At 55.8% G+C, this 18343-nt stretch overlaps 5 protein-coding genes across 5 annotated transcripts; 2 read left to right on the top strand and 3 right to left on the bottom strand.

The window, feature by feature from the left end:
* Positions 1-930: 930 nt before the first annotated feature.
* Positions 931-3586, bottom strand: BBK36DRAFT_1135408 (beta subunit of ATP citrate lyase). The gene is made up of 3 exons (XM_024892633.1): positions 2801-3586; positions 1001-2339; positions 931-948 (listed from the first exon to the last, which is right to left on the bottom strand). Exons 1-2 carry the CDS (start codon positions 3239-3241, stop codon positions 1317-1319), a joined length of 1464 nt encoding a protein of 487 aa, XP_024749745.1. The 5' UTR covers positions 3242-3586; the 3' UTR covers positions 931-948; positions 1001-1316.
* A 2707-nt stretch (positions 3587-6293) lies between these two features.
* Positions 6294-8380, top strand: BBK36DRAFT_1201088 (alpha subunit of ATP citrate lyase; the record flags this gene model as incomplete). The annotated part of the gene is made up of 2 exons (XM_024897154.1): positions 6294-6725; positions 6851-8380. The coding sequence occupies 2 exons, from the start codon at positions 6294-6296 to the stop codon at positions 8378-8380; spliced, it is 1962 nt and encodes a 653-aa protein (XP_024749744.1).
* Positions 8381-9193: 813 nt separating this feature from the next.
* Positions 9194-9457, top strand: BBK36DRAFT_1118750 (hypothetical protein; the record flags this gene model as incomplete). Its single annotated transcript, XM_024890510.1, has 1 exon — positions 9194-9457. One exon carries the CDS (start codon positions 9194-9196, stop codon positions 9455-9457), a length of 264 nt encoding a protein of 87 aa, XP_024749743.1.
* A 528-nt stretch (positions 9458-9985) lies between these two features.
* On the bottom strand, positions 9986-12454 carry BBK36DRAFT_1119154 (MRG-domain-containing protein; the record flags this gene model as incomplete). The annotated part of the gene is made up of 4 exons (XM_024890556.1): positions 9986-10158; positions 10228-10343; positions 10398-10669; positions 12056-12454. The coding sequence occupies 4 exons, from the start codon at positions 12452-12454 to the stop codon at positions 9986-9988; spliced, it is 960 nt and encodes a 319-aa protein (XP_024749742.1).
* Positions 12455-13615: 1161 nt separating this feature from the next.
* BBK36DRAFT_1119594 (cobalamin-independent methionine synthase) lies at positions 13616-16050 on the bottom strand (the record flags this gene model as incomplete). The annotated part of the gene is made up of 3 exons (XM_024890608.1): positions 13616-15685; positions 15751-15908; positions 15978-16050. The coding sequence occupies 3 exons, from the start codon at positions 16048-16050 to the stop codon at positions 13616-13618; spliced, it is 2301 nt and encodes a 766-aa protein (XP_024749741.1).
* Between the last annotated feature and the right edge of the window lie 2293 nt (positions 16051-18343).

Raw genomic sequence — 18343 nt, 5'->3', positions numbered from 1 at the left:
TAGTCCTGGGGCTCAAATCAGCGCCTCCGAAAGCAGATCGTCTCTCTCTCTCGGCGTCCTGTTGTCTCTCTTCATTTCAAATCAATCAACCTTGCATTGGCCCGGTCTCGGGGGGTTTGGTGGTGAGCTGACTTGCATCACATCACCATCACCAGAGGGATTCGAAGCACAATGCGACGGGCCTACCATGGACAAGACGGACAATTGCGGTGTAATGGCACGAGAGGAGGAGGAGGAGACAGGACGGGAAGAGGGGTAATAGCTGGCACGACTTCTCTTCTGAGCTTCCTTCTCAGACGAGGATGGACTGCCGAGCCGTGATTTGGTTTTGCTTGTCCGGGTTATTCCTGTCCTCTGCCGAATGACGGGGCTCCTCTTTGCTACTGTCTCAGTCACGAGGCAGCCCTGCGCAGAACCGACGGCGCCGACAAGGAGATCGACTGCTACTCTCAGGGACCCTCCCCGAGGTCCGGAGCTTCTTGTGAATCGCAGCACGTGGCGTGCTCGAACGCAAAGCATGCCTATCTTGCCCATTGGAAGACACGCACAAGGTTGGCCGAGGGGAGTCAGGTCCCGAAAAGAGGGCGAGCAACATAACGCACGGCGCATGATGGGCTCCTCTCCGTCGAATCAGACCCCCAAGTTCCTGTCCGTCTCCACACGGACAATGATCCGCAGATGTGCTACTACTGTGATGCTAGTGAGGGCGGGCATATCATCCATGGCGACACGAACTACAAGTACTTGTACTACTGGGTATGGAGTCGTTGTCCTCCTACGTTACGCACTCTATCATCTACTATCTAGGACTTCCCCCCTGGAGTGGCACTTCTGTCGTCTGCCTCAATTCTCGTATTGACCTACATTAGTGTCTGCTGCCTTCTCTTGGCTTGACGTCACCTGGATGAAAGGCACGGTTTGACAAGAAGGTATCGGCTAAATCACACAAAATGCAATGGCTTCCTGGACCTGTCGAAGCCGCTTATCGCGGTGTACAAGAGCTCGGTAGGCATTTGTCAAATGAGTTTGTATTATCATGTCTGTGTCGTTCAATGCCGTCTCCTTACAAGCCCAAGGTACGGCGGACATCGACGTTCCCTTTACCCAGCCTTTGCTTTCTTCCTCTCTTTTGCCCTTCTTCTGTGAAAGCCTTCTCATGGCTATAAAACAATTAAATCTTTACCCCACCATCCGTTCTAGATTGCAAAATACAGAAAAAGCAACGCAACAATAACACTTTGAGCTGATAGATAGCTATATTATTGTCCGTAGCACGATCCCTTGGTAACCCCCGTGATTTTTTTCTTCTACCCCATCTAAGCCTTGAACTCCTCGATATTGCTGCTCTCCCACTTGCCGGGGATGAGGGCCAAGGGAACGATACCCGAGACGTGCATCTCGGGGCCGAAGATCTTGGCGTTGAGGCCAAGCTCCTGGGTGGCGGCCCTCATGTTCTTAAGACCCTCCTGGTAGTTGGGGCCGGCACGACGCACCCAGATCTGCACGTTGTGCTCGATCAGCTGGGGAGCAAAGTCGCGGAGGGCGCGGATGACGCCCTTGAAGGTGCTGGCAACGTTGGTGAAGTTGGCAATGCCACCACCAATGAAGAGAACCTTGCCCTGCTCGGCCATGGGGGCACGCAGCATCAGGTCCAGGACCGTCCGGGCGTAGTGGTAGGTCTGTGACTCGGTGGGAGCACCGGAGTATTCACCGTAGTTGGCCAGCTCGTCGGCAAAGCCTGCTGAGGCAATGGCATCAGCGTACACGACCGAAGCACCACCACCGGCAACCAAAGTCCAGATGCGGCCCGCAGGGTTCAGCACGGTGAGCTTCAGAGAAGCACCCGTCTTGGCGTCCAGCTCGGCAATGAAGGCCTCCTCCTTGGAGAGTTCACGGCCGAAGGGGGCGGGGAACTCGATCGGGGGGCCAGCATCGATGCTGATCTTGTCGCTGCCAGACACGTTGGTCAGGCCAAGGGCAGCAGGAGATCGGGCAATAGCCCACTTGACACCGCACTCAAAGTCGGCGGTCTGGTCGAGCTTGGCAGCAAGATCCAGGAAGTGAACGGCGGCCGAGGTCTTGTCCTCGTTGGGGATCACGACCAGCGGGTTGATCTCGAGATAGGTGAACTGGCAGTCCACGTAGACGGCGTACAGCCGGGTGATGAAGTCAACCAGGACATTGTGAAGACCAGAGGGAATGTTCTTGAGGAGAGCAGCGGCAATCTCCTCGTTGGAAGGGTACTCTGAGAGGTCGACGGGGATCAGGAGCTTCTCAGCCTTGGCGTCGACATCACCGACATCGACACCACCCTCGTGGGTGAAGAGGATCCAGTCACCCTAAGAAGTAGAAAAGATGAAGAGTCAGCGGTGAGAACACATACAATATAAAACTGAGATAAGAGGCTGTGGCTGAAAGGCAGATGTTGGGGTGTAATCGCGCGGACAGGGGGTTCGAGCTAGGTCGTGCCCGGGACCCTCTCTGTTGTGACATCCGTTCGTCCGCCCGGCCAGTTGCTTCGGCACGTTACGGCAGCAAATTTCAGACCGGCAGCAAGCGCCTCAGCCATATAAAGGGAAACCGCGTCTTTCGCCCGGACGTCTGACCCAACAACTCTTTTAAGTCTCCGGTGGAATCTTCTTTCTGTTCCCTCTTTTTCTATGGCTCTTGACAAGAGCAAAGGCACTTGCCTCCCAACCAACAACATGTCCTCCTTCAACACATGAAGCACTCGCTTCTTTTCTGGATGAAACCAAAACACAAAAATGATGAAAGGGAGAGAGAAAAGGGTATTACTCACATCACGGACTGAGTTGATGTTGATGTAGTACTCTGTGTCTTGAGGGTGAGGAACGAAGGGCTCGACCAGGAACTGACGCAGAACGCCAACTGTGTGCTCGACCTTCTGCTCCTTGCCAGCGCGCTCAGCAACCCAAGCCCTGGCCTCGGCCCAGGTCTTGTTCAGAGCCAGCAGACCGCTCTTGCCTCGTCGCTTGATGAGCTGATCGGGCTTTGCAACGAACTTGGCACCGGGCTGGAGCAGCCAGGGGTAGGTGACCTCGGCCTGGTTCAGAACGTCCTCAACGGCGGCATCCTCAGGGAAATGCAGCGAGGCGAGTCTGCTGGGAGGGTTGTGAGTGGTGGGCGCGGGAAGAGGACTCGGCTTGATGACGGGAGCGCGGGTCAGGTGGTAGTTGAGAATGGCCTTGCCATCGGCTTCGAAGATCGCTTTGGCGGACATTTTGATGGGCTGTGCCTACGGCGAGGAAGAAGAAAAGAGGAGGATGATTTCGGAGGACAAGATGCGTGAGTGAAGGAGAAGTCTGGTCTTTTATGTCGTCAGCAAGTGTTGCGAGGCACGACGATGGGAGAGGAACGATCCAATTGCTGCAAGAAGAGTGCAAACGCAATGGAGGCAAGCTTGGGCACCGAATTGCTCGCAATGCCGTTGCAGACGAACAGCGACGACAACAGACGACACGACGCGAAAGTCCAGCACCCGAAGCGATCTTGAAGAGGGGTAGCTATTCAGACCTACCGCTGCGAGGAAATTGGAGCGACGGAGACTTGCAATTGCAATGGCAAGCGAAAAAGCTGGATATCTGGCGAAGGAGAGGGAAAAGGGAAAACGAGCCTGGAGGACGAAGAGGCGGATGGCAGGAGAGAGAGGATGACTTTCAGCCTTTCAGAAATGCGGCAGAAGCTCCACGGTGGCCAGCTGCGAAGGAGGGGGGTTGAGGGGTCAAGGAGCTGCTGCCGTGCGGTGCGAGGCCGCTGCACGAGCACCCGGTTCGGGGGTGCGACTTTTGGGAGGGGCGGTCAGGGCACTCGCCGCTAAGGGCCTGCAGGCGGTGCTAGGGCCGAACGGGGGCATGCGGCGCGTGCCAAAGCGAGCCGGTGCCGGGTGCGGATTCGGCGGGCGACAAGGGAGCGAAAACCATTGGGGCAGCGAAATCTGCGTTTGGTTCGCCAGCGGCTCGCGTACCGGTACATACAGCAGCCAGTTCCGATTGTTGAGAAGACCCAAGTGGACCGCCCTTTTCCTCAATCATTTCCAATTTTTCTCTCTCTCGACGAGTTCCGGAACATTACGAAGTACGAGTACGCCAATTTGCAAGGGCAAGGCAGCAGTGGCTCGACCAGCCGTTGACCAGTCCAATACGGGGCGAGGCCATGCAAGGGTCCCGGGATCGCAATTCCTGGCTGGTTCTCAACGGAGCCGAAGGAATTGCGCGTGGTTCTGGAACCTGCGATACGGGCTTATCTGGACTGGTGTCACTTTGTGTCCAATATTGAAGACAGACGGATTCAGTCACTCTGTGCCCCCCCCTCTTTGTCTCGGTCGTTTGGCTGCTCTGCTTGCGTTGCTCTGGCATGGCACATGTACGGATACTTGTACATGCGTGGGAGCTGCGACAGCGCCCAACAAAGCCCCCTCTGCTGCAAAGAAGCCCGGAGGCGCGCCATGTCCAGCGCCCTAATGGGACAAGGCTGAGGGTCTCGTGCGCTAAAGTGCCGCGATCACAGCACCGGCACCGCTGGCTCAGGCACAAGTACATACAGCCAGACGTATTCGTACCCGCTCTGCGCAGTGGGCCGTTGGGCGGACAGGGGACCAGGACGCAACCAGTCAGCCGCCAGCGACTTCGCAACCCCACCATCAGCGAGCCATTGCCCCTCCATTCGCAGTTGGCCATGCATCGCTAGCACCAGCATCAGACGCGAGCAAGAGCGACAATCTTTCGACTGCCGGACGATGCCCTGCTAGCGGCACGCGCTGCCCTGGGCGCTGGATACGACCCAATATGCGCGGAATGGATGAATGCGTTGACAGGAGGGACATTGAGGGTCTGGCCAGGGCAACGAGGGAGGCATCGTGATCGTGGGCACGAGCGAGCACGAGCACGAAATGCGGCCGCCCCAGGCTGGGATGGGATGGGATGAGATGAGATGACGATAACACCCCCGCGTGTTTGCGAATGCGAATCAGCCAAGGGGCGTAATCTTGGATCCAGACAATCAACGGCCACAGCCTTGAAGGCCTCTCAAGGTTCCCAGCAAAGCTCGCATTCCAGGCGTCCAGGCCGTCGATTCGACGAAGCAAGCGACACAAGAAAAGCAATATTATGTGTGTGGCTCGACGAGGTACCGGTACGACCGGGTGCCAGCCGGTGCGAGTGGCCCATGGCCAGGCCGCGACCGGGATCTCCATCATATCATCTGTGTCTCAGAGGCGTCCAAGGTTGTTGCTATTCAACAATTCTCAGTTAGACACTGCGGCCCTCCACCCCCTCCCAATTTTTTCCCCAACTCGTTTTTGTGGCTTGTTGCCGTGCGAATTGACTTTCCGATTGCGCCCCCCTCGAGCTTGAAAAAGCATCGGAATCTCTCTTACCCGCTTGCAGAGGCACGACGACGACGCCAATTTTAGGTGCTTGAGCCGTTGGACGAAATCAGCAGACCGCGGATTATCACCACTCATCCTCATCCTCATCCTCATCCTGCGTCAGCGCCGTTGCCAGTTGGGCGCCACCTCCAAGTCATCCCTCCGGTAAGCATCCCGCGAGTTCTTGTCCCCCCCATCGGTCGCTTTCACACTTTGGCACCCTGCTGCGCGTAAACACGCCGATCGCCGCTCTTGGGTTCTGGCTGCCGTTAGGCGGTGCAAGGCTTCGCTGGCCGAGTCCGCCCTTCCCCACCGTCTCGGAGGCCCAGGTACCCACCGGGCTAGTGCTCGTACCGGGTACGACAGCGGCGCCTCCCCGCTGGTACAGGGCGCCCCTCGCTGCACATGGTGGATGGGGGGCGCGCTGCAGCGTGTACTTGCGTGCGCGGCGGGTGCTTGTACGGATACGGGCGCGATACCCAGCAGCCCAGCCCATCCCGCTGAGCTCGAGCCCCGCCGTGCGCGTCTGCGAGAGCTAAAGCCAAAGCAGCCCAGAGCAGCCCTCAGGCGGTTCCAGGGCCAGTGTCACTGCTCGGTGCTGTGCTGCTCTCCTGAAATCTGGCTCTCCCCCGTTGAACGGCGTCTGCATCCTTCAATTGCCTGCCGCTCTCTCCTCCTTCTTCCTCTTCCTTCTTGCCATCCATCTCCCCTCGTCTCCATCTTGTCTTTCTGGTCTTTGCCTTGGTGTGGGCAGACGCAGAATCGCCTCTATTAATTCTCCCAGTCAAGCTCAGCTGTTGACCCGTGCCGTTTTTTTGCAGGACGCAGCTCACCCCGCCATTTTTTCTTCTGCCTCACCTCTTTTCCCCCTCCTCCAAAATCAACAACATCACCGACACACATCACAATGTCTGGCTCCAAGGATCAGCTGTCGGCCAACGATAGAATCCAGCGGTTCGCTGCCCCCAGCCGCCCCCTCAGCCCTCTGCCGTCGCACGCCCTCTTCTCCGAGAAGACGCGATGCTTCGTCTACGGCCTGCAGCCCCGCGCCGTCCAGGGCATGCTGGACTTTGACTTCATCTGCAAGCGGAAGACGCCCTCGGTGGCCGGCATCATCTACACCTTCGGTGGCCAGTTCGTCAGCAAGATGTACTGGGGCACCAGCGAGACTCTGCTGCCTGTCTACCAGCAGACCGAGAAGGCCATTGCCAAGCACCCCGACGTCGACGTCGTTGTCAACTTCGCCTCCTCCCGAAGTGTCTACAGCTCCACCATGGAGCTGATGGAGTTCCCTCAGATCAAGACCATTGCCATCATTGCAGAGGGTGTCCCTGAGCGAGTAAGCTTCTCTCTTCCTTGACCCGAGTCCGTCTGTCTTTTCCAATTGATTGGAAAGTCTCGGCGAGAGCGGGCGGATAAAAGACCCCCATTGGAACCCAATTGCTGACCATCTTTGTCATCTAGCGAGCTCGTGAAATTGCTCATGTCGCCAAGAAGAAGGGCGTTACCATCATTGGCCCCGCCACTGTTGGTGGCATCAAGCCCGGCAGCTTCAAGATTGGTAACACTGGTGGTATGATGGACAACATTGTCGCCTCCAAGCTGTACCGCAAGGGCTCCGTCGGCTACGTCTCCAAGTCTGGTGGCATGTCCAACGAGCTCAACAACATCATCTCCCAGAACACCGACGGCGTCTACGAGGGTGTCGCCATTGGTGGTGACAGGTATCCCGGTACCACCTTCATCGACCACCTGCTGCGATACCAGGCCGACCCCGACTGCAAAATCCTGGTGCTGCTCGGTGAGGTTGGAGGTGTCGAGGAGTACAAGGTGATTGATGCCGTCAAGCAGGGCATCATCACCAAGCCCATTGTGGCCTGGGCCATTGGTACCTGCGCCAGCATGTTCAAGACGGAGGTGCAGTTCGGCCACGCCGGCTCCTTTGCCAACTCACAGCTCGAGACGGCCACCGTCAAGAACCAGTCCATGCGCGAGGCCGGCTTCCACGTCCCCAACACCTTTGAGGACATGCCTGCCGTGCTCAAGGAGGTCTACGAGAAGCTCGTCAAGGAGGGCACCATTGTCCCCCGCCCCGAGCCCGGCGTCCCCAAGATCCCCATCGACTACTCCTGGGCCCAGGAGCTCGGTCTCATCCGAAAGCCCGCTGCCTTCATCTCCACCATTTCCGACGACCGTGGCCAGGAGCTCCTCTACGCCGGCATGCCCATCTCCGACGTCTTCAAGGAGGACATTGGTGTTGGCGGTGTCATGTCCCTGCTGTGGTTCCGCCGCAGACTGCCCGACTACGCCTCCAAGTTCTTGGAGATGGTTCTCATGCTTACTGCCGACCACGGTCCCGCCGTGTCTGGTGCCATGAACACCATCATCACCACCCGTGCCGGCAAGGACCTGATCAGCGCCCTCGTCTCCGGTCTGCTGACCATTGGTTCCCGCTTCGGTGGTGCCCTTGACGGCGCCGCCGAGGAGTTCACCAAGGCCTTTGACAAGAACCTCAGCCCCCGTGACTTCGTGGACAGCATGCGCAAGCAGAACAAGCTGATCCCCGGTATCGGTCACCGTATCAAGTCCCGAAACAACCCCGACCTGCGTGTCGAGCTTGTCAAGGAGTACGTCAAGGCCAAGTTCCCCAGCCACAAGCTGCTCGACTACGCCCTGGCCGTCGAGACCGTCACAACCTCCAAGAAGGACAGCCTGATCCTCAACGTCGACGGCTGCATTGCCGTCTGCTTCGTGGACCTGCTGCGCAACTGCGGCGCCTTTTCCTCCGAGGAGGCCGAGGACTACCTCTCCATGGGTGTCCTCAACGGTCTGTTTGTTCTGGGCCGAAGCATTGGTCTCATTGCCCACTTCCTCGACCAGAAGAGACTGCGCACCGGTCTGTACCGTCACCCCTGGGATGACATTACCTACCTGCTGCCCAACCTCAGCGAGGGCCAGCCTAGCGGCCAGGGCAGAGTGGAGGTTCAGATTTAAATTGGAGTCGGGAGGGAAAAGAGGGATTAGAAGACATTATAAAATAGCTGTGGCCGTTTGATGGATCTGGGAAGGGATGGTTTGCAAGGCTTCAAGTGGCAGCATACATGCTCGTAGTCGCTGCGGGATCGTTATGAGGATCTAAATCATACTTTATTGACGACAATAGATGAAAATTAATTCACCATTATATCAAGTTCGTGTTTAGCTCATCTCCTGCAAAGTAGACGCTCTGCCCCGTGTCTTGAGAAGTCAATGTCCAGCAGATGTATTGGGCGAGTGTTAGCCTTCTCGTATCTTGTCACGTGACGCGGACGAGGCTGTCAATGTGAAGTTGGATGATATCTTATCGCGACTACATGCACTTTGTCCCAGCTACGAAACAGCTCCAATTCCATACCCAGCCCTCCTACAGCCTCCAATTCTTGTTTTCAGTGGCAAGGAACGACAGTAGTGGAATATTGAAGTACGCTATCCAATTTCCATAGCCAGCGAGGCTCTCCAGCCGGAAACTTGTACGATCCCGCCTACACTTGCATGTTTTTTGCCTTCTCCTTCTTCCACTTGAGCGTTCGCCCTGTTCCTTTCGCTGACATATTGCGCTTCAGTCTGAGTAAAACCCCCGAAAGTCTACGAGTTGCAGTTTCCTATCTCCTCCGAGAATCCCTCTACGGCCGCTTTCTGACTCCTTGCAACAAACCGAACATAGGAAAAACAGCCCCCTCCAACAGAGAACCCGAGAAGAAGAAAGAGCAAGGGATCCCAAGCGAAAAAGACACAAAGGGAACAAGAGGCATACCAGCGAAAAAGAAAATGTCCTTCTTCCGGATAACGCTGCACCGGTCCGCCATAGGCCTCCCCGAGCGCACGCGCGGCGTGCTGGCGGCGCTGGGCCTGCGGCGGCGCATGCAGACCGTGTTCCACCCGGCGGAGCCGCAGTTCGCGGGCATGATTATGAAGGTCAAGGAGCTGGTGCGCGTGCAGGAGGTGGAGCGGCGGCTGAGCAAGGGGGAGGTCAAGGCGGAGAGGACGCCGGAGAGGGGGTTTTATGTTGAGAGGGCGGTGAGGAGGATGTGAGAATCTTGCCCTTTTTTTTTTTCTCAACTTTTGTCGGGAATGGGGAGACGGGGCAATGGGGGGGTTGATGATGTGGGATGCTTGGGCGTGTGAGGAGAACATGAAATACGGGGGGGGGTTGGGAAGAGGGTGTGGGAAGAGGGCAGTTGTATATATGATGGGGGAGAGCTTGAAGGCATCTACGAAAGGGGGATGGACATGACATACTTTAACTTGTACGATATTGTAACGGCAATCAAAAGACTCGAACCAAAAGAAAGAACGAATTTGCATTCTCATACTCCATCTCCCCCAACCCTGAGCACTATAATTGGAATCGAAACAAGGCCAAAGTTAACCTTTCCATGCATTAAAAATAACTAATTTATCCATTCCATTACCAGTTTCAACTCAAACGGGACGTCATTAAAGCGCCAGACAAAGATTTGCCATTTGACAATCCCAAACAGCCAAGAGAGAAAGATACAACGGGTGCGGATATATCAAAAAGAAAGTTCAGACCCCTTGGCGACGGCCCGAGGACGACTCCTAAAAGCTTCGGGCCTTGTCAATGTACTCCTGGGAGGGTGTCTCGTACTCGTTGACAAAGTACGTTTCGCAGTTGCGGCCCAGCCAGGAGGTGAACTTTCCGATTTCTTCTCGGAGACGGGATACGGACTGCTGGTCCATGTTTGTCTGTGCGAGAAGTTCGGGCAGGGAAACTGAAGGCCAGTGTTAGTCTGATGTTCTGTTAAAAGGAGTCTGGGGACAGCTGCCGCGGGATGACGAACCAATGAGGCGAGCGAGATGCTCTGCGCCGTAGACATCGCAGACGCTCTTGTACTGCGCGTTCTCGTCGGCGTTGTCCCAGAGTTTCCGCAGATCCATGTACTGATGGCGCTCAAATCTAGAGTCCCTGTAAGCAGACATCCAAATGCAAGTTGGCCCGAGGAAGGCAAACCTATAGAGCAGTATCCTACTCAGGGCCTTCTCGAAATACTCCCGAAACCCGGCAATGACCTCCTCCAGGATATCCATACTGGACGACCCTTCTTCTCTGCGTGGCCGCTCAACAGCAAGATAGTCCTCGAAGATTTTGGAAACTGGTTTTGCATGCGGTAAGGGGACGAGCTGGTTGTTCTTCGTAATGTTCTCCCAGTCGTCTACGAGCATCGCCTGTATGTGATCAGGCACCGAGATGTTGATCATCGGCTTGCTGTGGAATGCGTCCTCCTGTGAAGTTGTGAGAATGGGTTCAAAGCAAGGCCTTGCAATGCAAGGAGACAAATCAAGTGGCCGACAAGTGAATAGTCATGAAAGAAACAAAGAACATATAAAGGGGGTATACAACGAGCAGATGCGTGGGAAAAGTTGAAGCTCCTTGGTGCCGGTCTTGTCAAAGGATCCCCCAGTTTGGCATTGCTCAGCCAGGCAGGCTCAGAGGCAGGCTCAGGATGCCTTTCGAACTCGGGAGGACTTTGCTGCTGCGCTCTTTGGGCCTCGGACATATCTCCCTCCTCGAGAAGAGCCGCGTTCCGGCCCTTCCACGTTCCCTTGGGCTTAGCGTTGACCAGAACGGGGAGGCTCAGTGAATGAGGAGAACTTGGATTCGGTCTCCTCGATCTTGTAGAGGCCCCAATAGCTTAGATTGACGGTCGGGCCGACCAATTCGGTGGAGATAGGGTTCGGCATTCTTTGGGAAAGTCAAAGTAAATGACAGCATTGACAGCCTGGATACCAATGCCTCGGGTGAGCACTCTGAGCAGACCAGATTTCGGCAGACGCCGTTGTTCCCCAAGCAGCCTTCTTGGCCTCAGCAGCTTTCTCCGCAGCCCACTTAGCAGAGTCCGCCTCCCAGTCCTTGTATGTAATCTGGAGCTTGGTCGCCGGCCCTGGTGAGGACCTCAGAGACATATTGCTCTCTGCGCGGTTGGTGAGACGCGTCGTCTTGGCGTTGTTGCTGCCTTTTGGGTTCATCATGGTTTGGGAGTCGTCTATTTGCTGGTAAAGCGTCGAAGAGGATGAAGAACGTAGCGAGTGTGCTCTTTCTGTGATCGGACGCGTACCAAGAAGAGATGTGGATGATGTCCTTGTCCGAAGCAAAGGGGAGGAAAGACACCCTTATATACTTGAACGGGAACCCCCTGATGGTCTGCAACATCTCGCCGCTGACTTTCATCAACTGGATGGGGGAAAACTCAGACGCAGCCATCAACTCTAATTTCACGCCAGCTCTCAACATTGTTCCACGCCGGAGAGTATGTAGGCGCGTAGGCTTTGTCTTTGCAGATCGAGGAGTCGCCGAACCACGAGGGGAAATCCGACGGATACATTGCAATCCAAGGCTTCAACGTATCCAGCAGTACCAAGAAAAGCTTGCGAGGTACGATAGTCTCCGGAGTGCTGGAAGTCCCCTTGAGGCGACGCGTGCGCTGGACTGCAGAATTGCCACGAGTTCTGGCCCCGGAGACATGGACCAGAGCAACGCCACGGAGCGTGCTGCAATAGAGTATAATACCAAAAATAGGGTTTATGAGGGCAAAGGGGGGCAAAAGGGAGATGTTCTCACGCGAGAAATGCATTGCAAATGATGAAGAATGAAGGCAAAACCATGCTTACCTGCTCCAGCTCCCAGTCCTTGCCTCTCCGTCCGCCCCGTCCTCCCTGGGTGACGGCGGACCCGCGCTCCTCGCTGCCGCGCGCCGACTCGCCGCCGTTCTTGACAATCTTCTTGGGCATCTTGGACGTCTTCTGCATGCTGTTCTTGAGCTGCGCGTGCAGCTGGGCGGCCAGCTCCTTGTGCTCGTCGTCAAAGGGGCGGATCCGGTCGACGAGCACCCAGTCGTCCCAGGTGTTCTTCCAGCCCTTGTAGTGCACCTTGTAGCGGTAGCCCTCGTTGGGCTTCTCCGCCGGCTGCACGTCCATGATCTTGGCCTCGTAGAGCATGTCCATGTGGAAGCAGAGGACCTTTTCGTCCTTTGCGAACGGCGGGGGCGGTTGTTGTCGCGCCGGCGCCATGATGATGTATGGATGAAAGGATGCTTTTCTGGGGAGGGAGAATTAATCTCTGCTTTGGTTGGCTTTTTGAGCAGGTTTGATCAGAGCTGAAAAGGGATGTACCAAAGAAGAACAAAGCAGATGGAATTTTGTATGATGGCGTCCACTGGATATGTGATGGTGATGAAAGTTGGAATGGCGTTGACAGCAAAAGGATGTTACAGGGAGACACGTGAGTGAGATGGGCTTGGAGGTGAACGAGGTAAAAGGTCCAGGGCGATTAAGCCCCTGCTTCTGGGGCCACTAAGGCTTCAGCGGTGGGAGATGGCAGTTCTGGCACTGTGTGGTCGGGGCTAGACAGACATCAGGGATACAGTGTCAGTACCGTGTCAGTTGACGATCTCAGATGTCGGCCTCCAATCTCTCGTGATCGAGTTTTTCGTGAATCTGTAGGAGCAAACACATAAAGACACTAATTGCAAAGGGAACAACCTGTCGACGACTCAGAACCAATTCATTTCGCCAGCAGAAGGCCCCTTCCTTAAGGCCACGCCACTCTCTGCAGCAAATCCTTCCCCTTGAAAGGTTCTCGATCGAGCTTCACACGAGCTTTTCCACGCTCGACACACGCGACGCGATAGCCAATAGTACCATGTAGCATTTCCTTTTGGCCTTCTGACATATTCAAAAACAAGCTTCACAGTCATAGATACAAGCGAGATTCAAGTTTCACCAGGTCAAATTTCTTCTCTTTATTTTCCCAGGTTGAATCGGGGTATCTATTTACTTCAAATCCTCATAAAAACTCATTTGCCTAGATTTCATCTCACCTCATAAACGCCTTGTTGAAGACTTTTCGGATAACCATCCCAAAACTATCAAGCCCCAATGCTTTGTCTCCCAAAAAGGAGAACTAACGCACGTATGCATATGTTGAATGCTCGCCCAACCGACCTTTCCGTAATCCCAAACGATGTCAAAGGAACCTTTTTTTGCTTGTGGGTGCCGTAATAACCCAGTCTTTGTCACCTGAACCATGCCCAAACGCCGATGTTGAAATCGTGCCTGGCTTACAGGCGCAAACTATGCCAATGGCAAGTTGAATTAGTTTGCCCCCGATAAAGCCAGACCCCTCCTACGTTGCAATAGTAGGATGAGATACAAAGAAACAAAGTGATTTGTTTATTTGGCGTACTTGGCACGGAAGTACTTGGTGGCGGCGATCATGTTGGCCAGGGCCTCCTTGGTCTCCTTCCACTGGCGGGTCTTGAGACCGCAGTCGGGGTTGATCCAGAGCTGCTCAGGCTTGAGGTACTGGAGCATCTCCTCGATGCGGTCCTTGATCTCCTGCTCGCTGGGAACACGGGGAGAGTGGATGTCGTAGACACCAGGTCCGATGTGGCGGGGGTAGGCAGAGTCGACGAAGACGCTCAGCAGCTTGGCATCGGACTTGCTGTTCTCGATGGACAGAACGTCGGCATCGAGGGCAGCGATGGCGTGGAAGAAGTCCTGGAACTCAGAGTAGCAGAAGTGGGAGGGGATCTGAGTGGAGTCCTCGACGCCGGTGGTGGACAGGCGGAAAGCGTTGACAGCCCACTTGAGGTAGGCATCGCGCTCCTTGCCGGCGCGGAGAGGGAGACCCTCACGGAGGGCAGGCTCATCGACCTGGATGACATCAACGCCGGCGGCCTCAAGGTCGACGACCTCGTCACGGAGAGCCAGAGCGAGCTGCTCGGCCTGGACGGACTGGTGGACGTCGTCACGAGGGAAAGACCATCGCAGGCAGGTGACGGGTCCAGTAAGCATACCCTTCATGGGCTTGCTGGAGACGGACACGGCGTACTTGGACTCCTTGACGGTCATGGGGGCGGGGCGGGAGATGTCACCGACAATGATGGGAGGTCGGACGCATCGAGAGCCGTAGCTCTGGACCCAGGCGTGGGTGGTGAAGGCATAGCCGTTCAGGCGCTCGCCAAAGTACTGGACCATGTCGTTACGCTCAGGCTCACCGTGGACGAAGACGTCGAGCTCAAGCTCCTCCTGAATCTTGACGTTGTCACGGATCTCCTTCTCAATGAAGGAGTCGTACTCGGCAGCGGTGATCTCGCCCTTGGTCAGCTTGTTGCGGGACAGGCGGATCTCCTTGGTCTGGGGGAAGGAGCCGATGGTGGTGGTGGGGAAGAGGGGCAGGTTGAGCTTCTTCTGCTGAGCCTCGATACGGGCAGGGAACTCAGACTTTCGGTTGTAGTCGGCAGGGGTGATCTTGGACTGGCGCTCCTTGACCTGGGGGTCGTTGGTGCGAGGAGAGGTGGCGCGAGCCTGGATGGACTTGGCGTTGGCCTCGAGCTGCTCACGGACAGCGGCAGGGCCCTCAGTCACGGCCTTGGCGATGATGGCAACCTCGACGACCTTCTCGGAGGCGAAGGAGAACCAGTCGGCAATCTCAGGGTCCAGCTTCTTCTCGCTGGCGAGAGTGTGGGGAGTGTGAAGGAGAGAGGAGGAGGTGGCGACAATGACGCGCTCCTTGCCGAGCTTCTGGACAGCGCTCTCGACAGTCTCAATGGCGCGCTTCAGGTTGGTCTTCCAGATGTTACGTCCGTCGACAACACCGGCAGACAGAACGGTCTTGGAGCCGAGGGCACCGAGGACGGTCTCGAGCTGCTCGGGGTTGCGGACAAGGTCAATGTGGACGGCGTAGATGTCCTTGGGGACGAGGTCCAGGTTGTGGACAATGTCACCGAAGTAGGTGGTGAAGACCAGCTTGGGGATCTTGTCGCCGAGGCTGGCGAACTTCTCATAGGCGGGCTTGAAAGCAGCCTTGGTCTTGGCGGGCAGATCGAAGACGAGGACGGGCTCGTCGATCTGGACGGTCTCGGCACCAGCCTCCTTGAGCTGGACAAGGAGCTGCTCGTAGACGGGCAGGAGGTTGTCGAGCAGGTCAATGGGGTCGACGGTCTGGCCACGGTCGGCCTTTCCGAGGTGCAGGAAAGAGACGGGGCCGACCAGGACGGGGCGGGTGACGATGCCGGCCTCCTTGGCCTCGTTGAACTCAGCAACAGCCTTGGGGGTGGCGGTCAGCTTGAAGGTCTGGCCGTCCTGGAGAGTAGGCTTGACGTAGTGGTAGTTGGAGTCGAACCACTTGACCATCTCCAGGGAGGGCACGTCGATGCCTCCCTTCTGGTGGCCACGGCCCATGGCGAAGTACTGGTCAACGGTGTCAAGGCCATCCTTGGTGTATCGCTCAGGGACAGCCTGCATTGTTTCACAGTCAGCATTGGTCACTCCTTGTGAGTTGGAATAGATGGCTCGCAACATACACCAAAGTCCTGGATGTGAGAGAGAACCTGGTCGTACAGGGCAAAGTCGTTGCTGGGGATGATGTCGACGCCGGCATCCTTCTGGATCTTCCAGTGAGCCAGGCGGAGCCTCTTGGCCTCGGCAAGCAGCTCAGGCTGAGAGATCTTTCCAGCCCAGTCTGAACATGTCAAGGTTAGAAAATTTTTCAGGCGTTGGGCGATATCGGTAAAGGGGTATGAGGACTAACAAGCTTCGGTGGCCTTCTTCAGGTCACGGTTAACACCCATACGGGGGAAACCGAGAACTGCGGACTGAACCATCTTTGCGATTGGTACTGAAATGCGGACTGGACGAATTGTGATGGAGGAGAAGCTGCGGAAGAAGAAACGAGTCAATTGAATTGAACGGTGGAGAGACCATAAGTGTCATATGTGAGGATATATGACGATGAACGATGGACGTGTGGAAGCTGTACTCACTGGAATAATCAATCGGATGGTCCGGCCTGTGTCACAGAAGCAGGAAAGAAAAGGAGGAGGAGGAGCCCTTTTTATGGAGTGATGAGAGAGTAAAAAGGACACGCTGGAGAGGATGGAGAGGAAAAAAGGTTGGAGGAACGAGCGGGCAGGACCTGAATATTAAGTGAATCGAGCAGAAAAGCGCCGAGCGGGGGAGGGGTAAGACGAAGGCGGTCGGGGATTCTGCCTGGGGCTATTGTGATCGGGTCTTTTTCACTGCGTGTGGAGCATCAGCCCGCCGTGGCCTTTTTGCTCCTGGCCAATTTCAGCGTCCTCTCCGGCCACCTGTGGGCGAGAAAACACTGGGCATTCGCTGGGGGCTGGGCGTCAGCCGGATTGCGCGATTTGCGCCATCGGAGGTGCTCGAGGGTCTTTTTTTCCCTTCTTCTTGTTATTCATAGCCGTGCGTAATGACGGGCCGGCCATCAATCCTTGCCTGGTGCCGTATCTAGTACTACTTTAGTGACGTGCGCCTTAGCGCGTGGGCGGGTGCGAATGGCCTCCATCCTTTGCCTCCCCAGCACCGAGTCGATGCTGATACGATACTACGCGCACTCGACTCGCACCGGGTAACGTGCTAGAACGATGGAGACTACGCGGTGCTACCTCAGTCTAGGTCCTGTTTTAGTGGAGGAAAATGCGATTAACACATGCAAAATACCAGCATTCAAACAGGCGGGCCATCGTGCTGAGCCATCGTACTCGTATGTCCATACAACGACCCAATCCCACTCGCCTTCACGTCGACGCTACAAACGGCAAACGGTACCTGGAAGCTTGCGAAATGAACAGATGGCTCGAGTGGGGGAGACAAGGAGCTTCTGGCCAGGTCGTCTGTCTGCATACTGTATGTACAGCCAAGTCATCAATCCCATAGTAAGTCGGAGTTGGATGGCAAACCTGATTACATCCCCCCCGTGGCAGTTGAGCTTCCTTGCTAGCGAATGAGGTGCAGAATTTTCCGCATATGTTGAGCTCGCTCCATCCCGTACTCGTACCCAAAGGACCCCAACCACAATGCAAATCGAACATCTCGAAACCCTCGCCACCGATTGATTGGTTATCTGCAGATCAATTGGGAGATCATTGGGTCGACCTGCCTCGGTGTTCCGTTACCCACCTTGCCTTGTCCTCTTTGCCTCTGTCCTTGTTGCTTGTATGGGGAACTGCGGGTAAGCGTAGCATGTACTACGGAGTAGTCTATCTGTTACTAACCGCCGCGAGCTTTCATACATGAGAGCCACGCGGGATACGTGCCTGCATGTCAGACACTCAAAACAACTTGTCGACAAGCGAAAACTGCGCCGTACGGAGAAGGATGTCCTTGGTGAAGCAGCCGAGTTCCCTACCAGGTGCCAGCATGGCTCCCCCGTGGTGCGAAGGACACGCATCACGGCATTTGTTATGAGAAAGCTGAGCCATACCACTTGTAGGTGGGTGCATGTTGCTTCTCAAACCAACTACGGACTAGGAAATAAGGGTCTTCTGGTTGGGTTGCAGAGCAGGAGAGAAAAAAAAAAAGTTGAGCTCCATTGGAGCCGATCTCGCACCTGCTCGGCTCTCGGCGAGTCAAGTTTTGGTATTACTGCTGTTGGCGAATCCGTTCATCCGACAAAGAGCAGCATGAAGCCATCGTTGAGAGAACTTGTCGTAGTCTGAACACGCAATTGTGCGGATGTGCTACCTAATCCGCCATCAGCTGTTTGACACAGGCAACTCGTCCTTTGCACATGCGCCAAGTAGGATTGGATGAGAGGATTCACCCAATGGCGTCCGGCTTATCTGCATAAGCATCGCTTCCCTCTTCTCCTAGCATCGCCGGCTACTAGTGTGCAGGACCCCAGATCAGACTCGGAGTTGCTATGCGTTGCCGTCCAAAATGGCCCAGCCAAGCTTCCAGATCCGACAGCTGCCTGACCCGAGCTTGGCCTGTCTGGTCGGGATGCATTGGATCAGTCCAGTCACAAGCCATGAAAGCGCCCACAAATATCGCCATCAGTTGCGCGTGTCGAGAGATGATCTCGGCAGGGTCCCTTTGGATGAAACTTGATCTGGATACATGTACCCAGTCCATCCTCTCGAAAACGTGCGCTAC

Source organism: Trichoderma citrinoviride, assembly GCF_003025115.1.
Source record: "Trichoderma citrinoviride strain TUCIM 6016 unplaced genomic scaffold BBK36scaffold_7, whole genome shotgun sequence".
Lineage (NCBI taxonomy): Eukaryota > Fungi > Ascomycota > Sordariomycetes > Hypocreales > Hypocreaceae > Trichoderma > Trichoderma citrinoviride.
The sequence above is the reverse complement of the archived record's forward strand: the minus strand, read 5'-3'. Positions and strand labels throughout refer to the sequence as shown.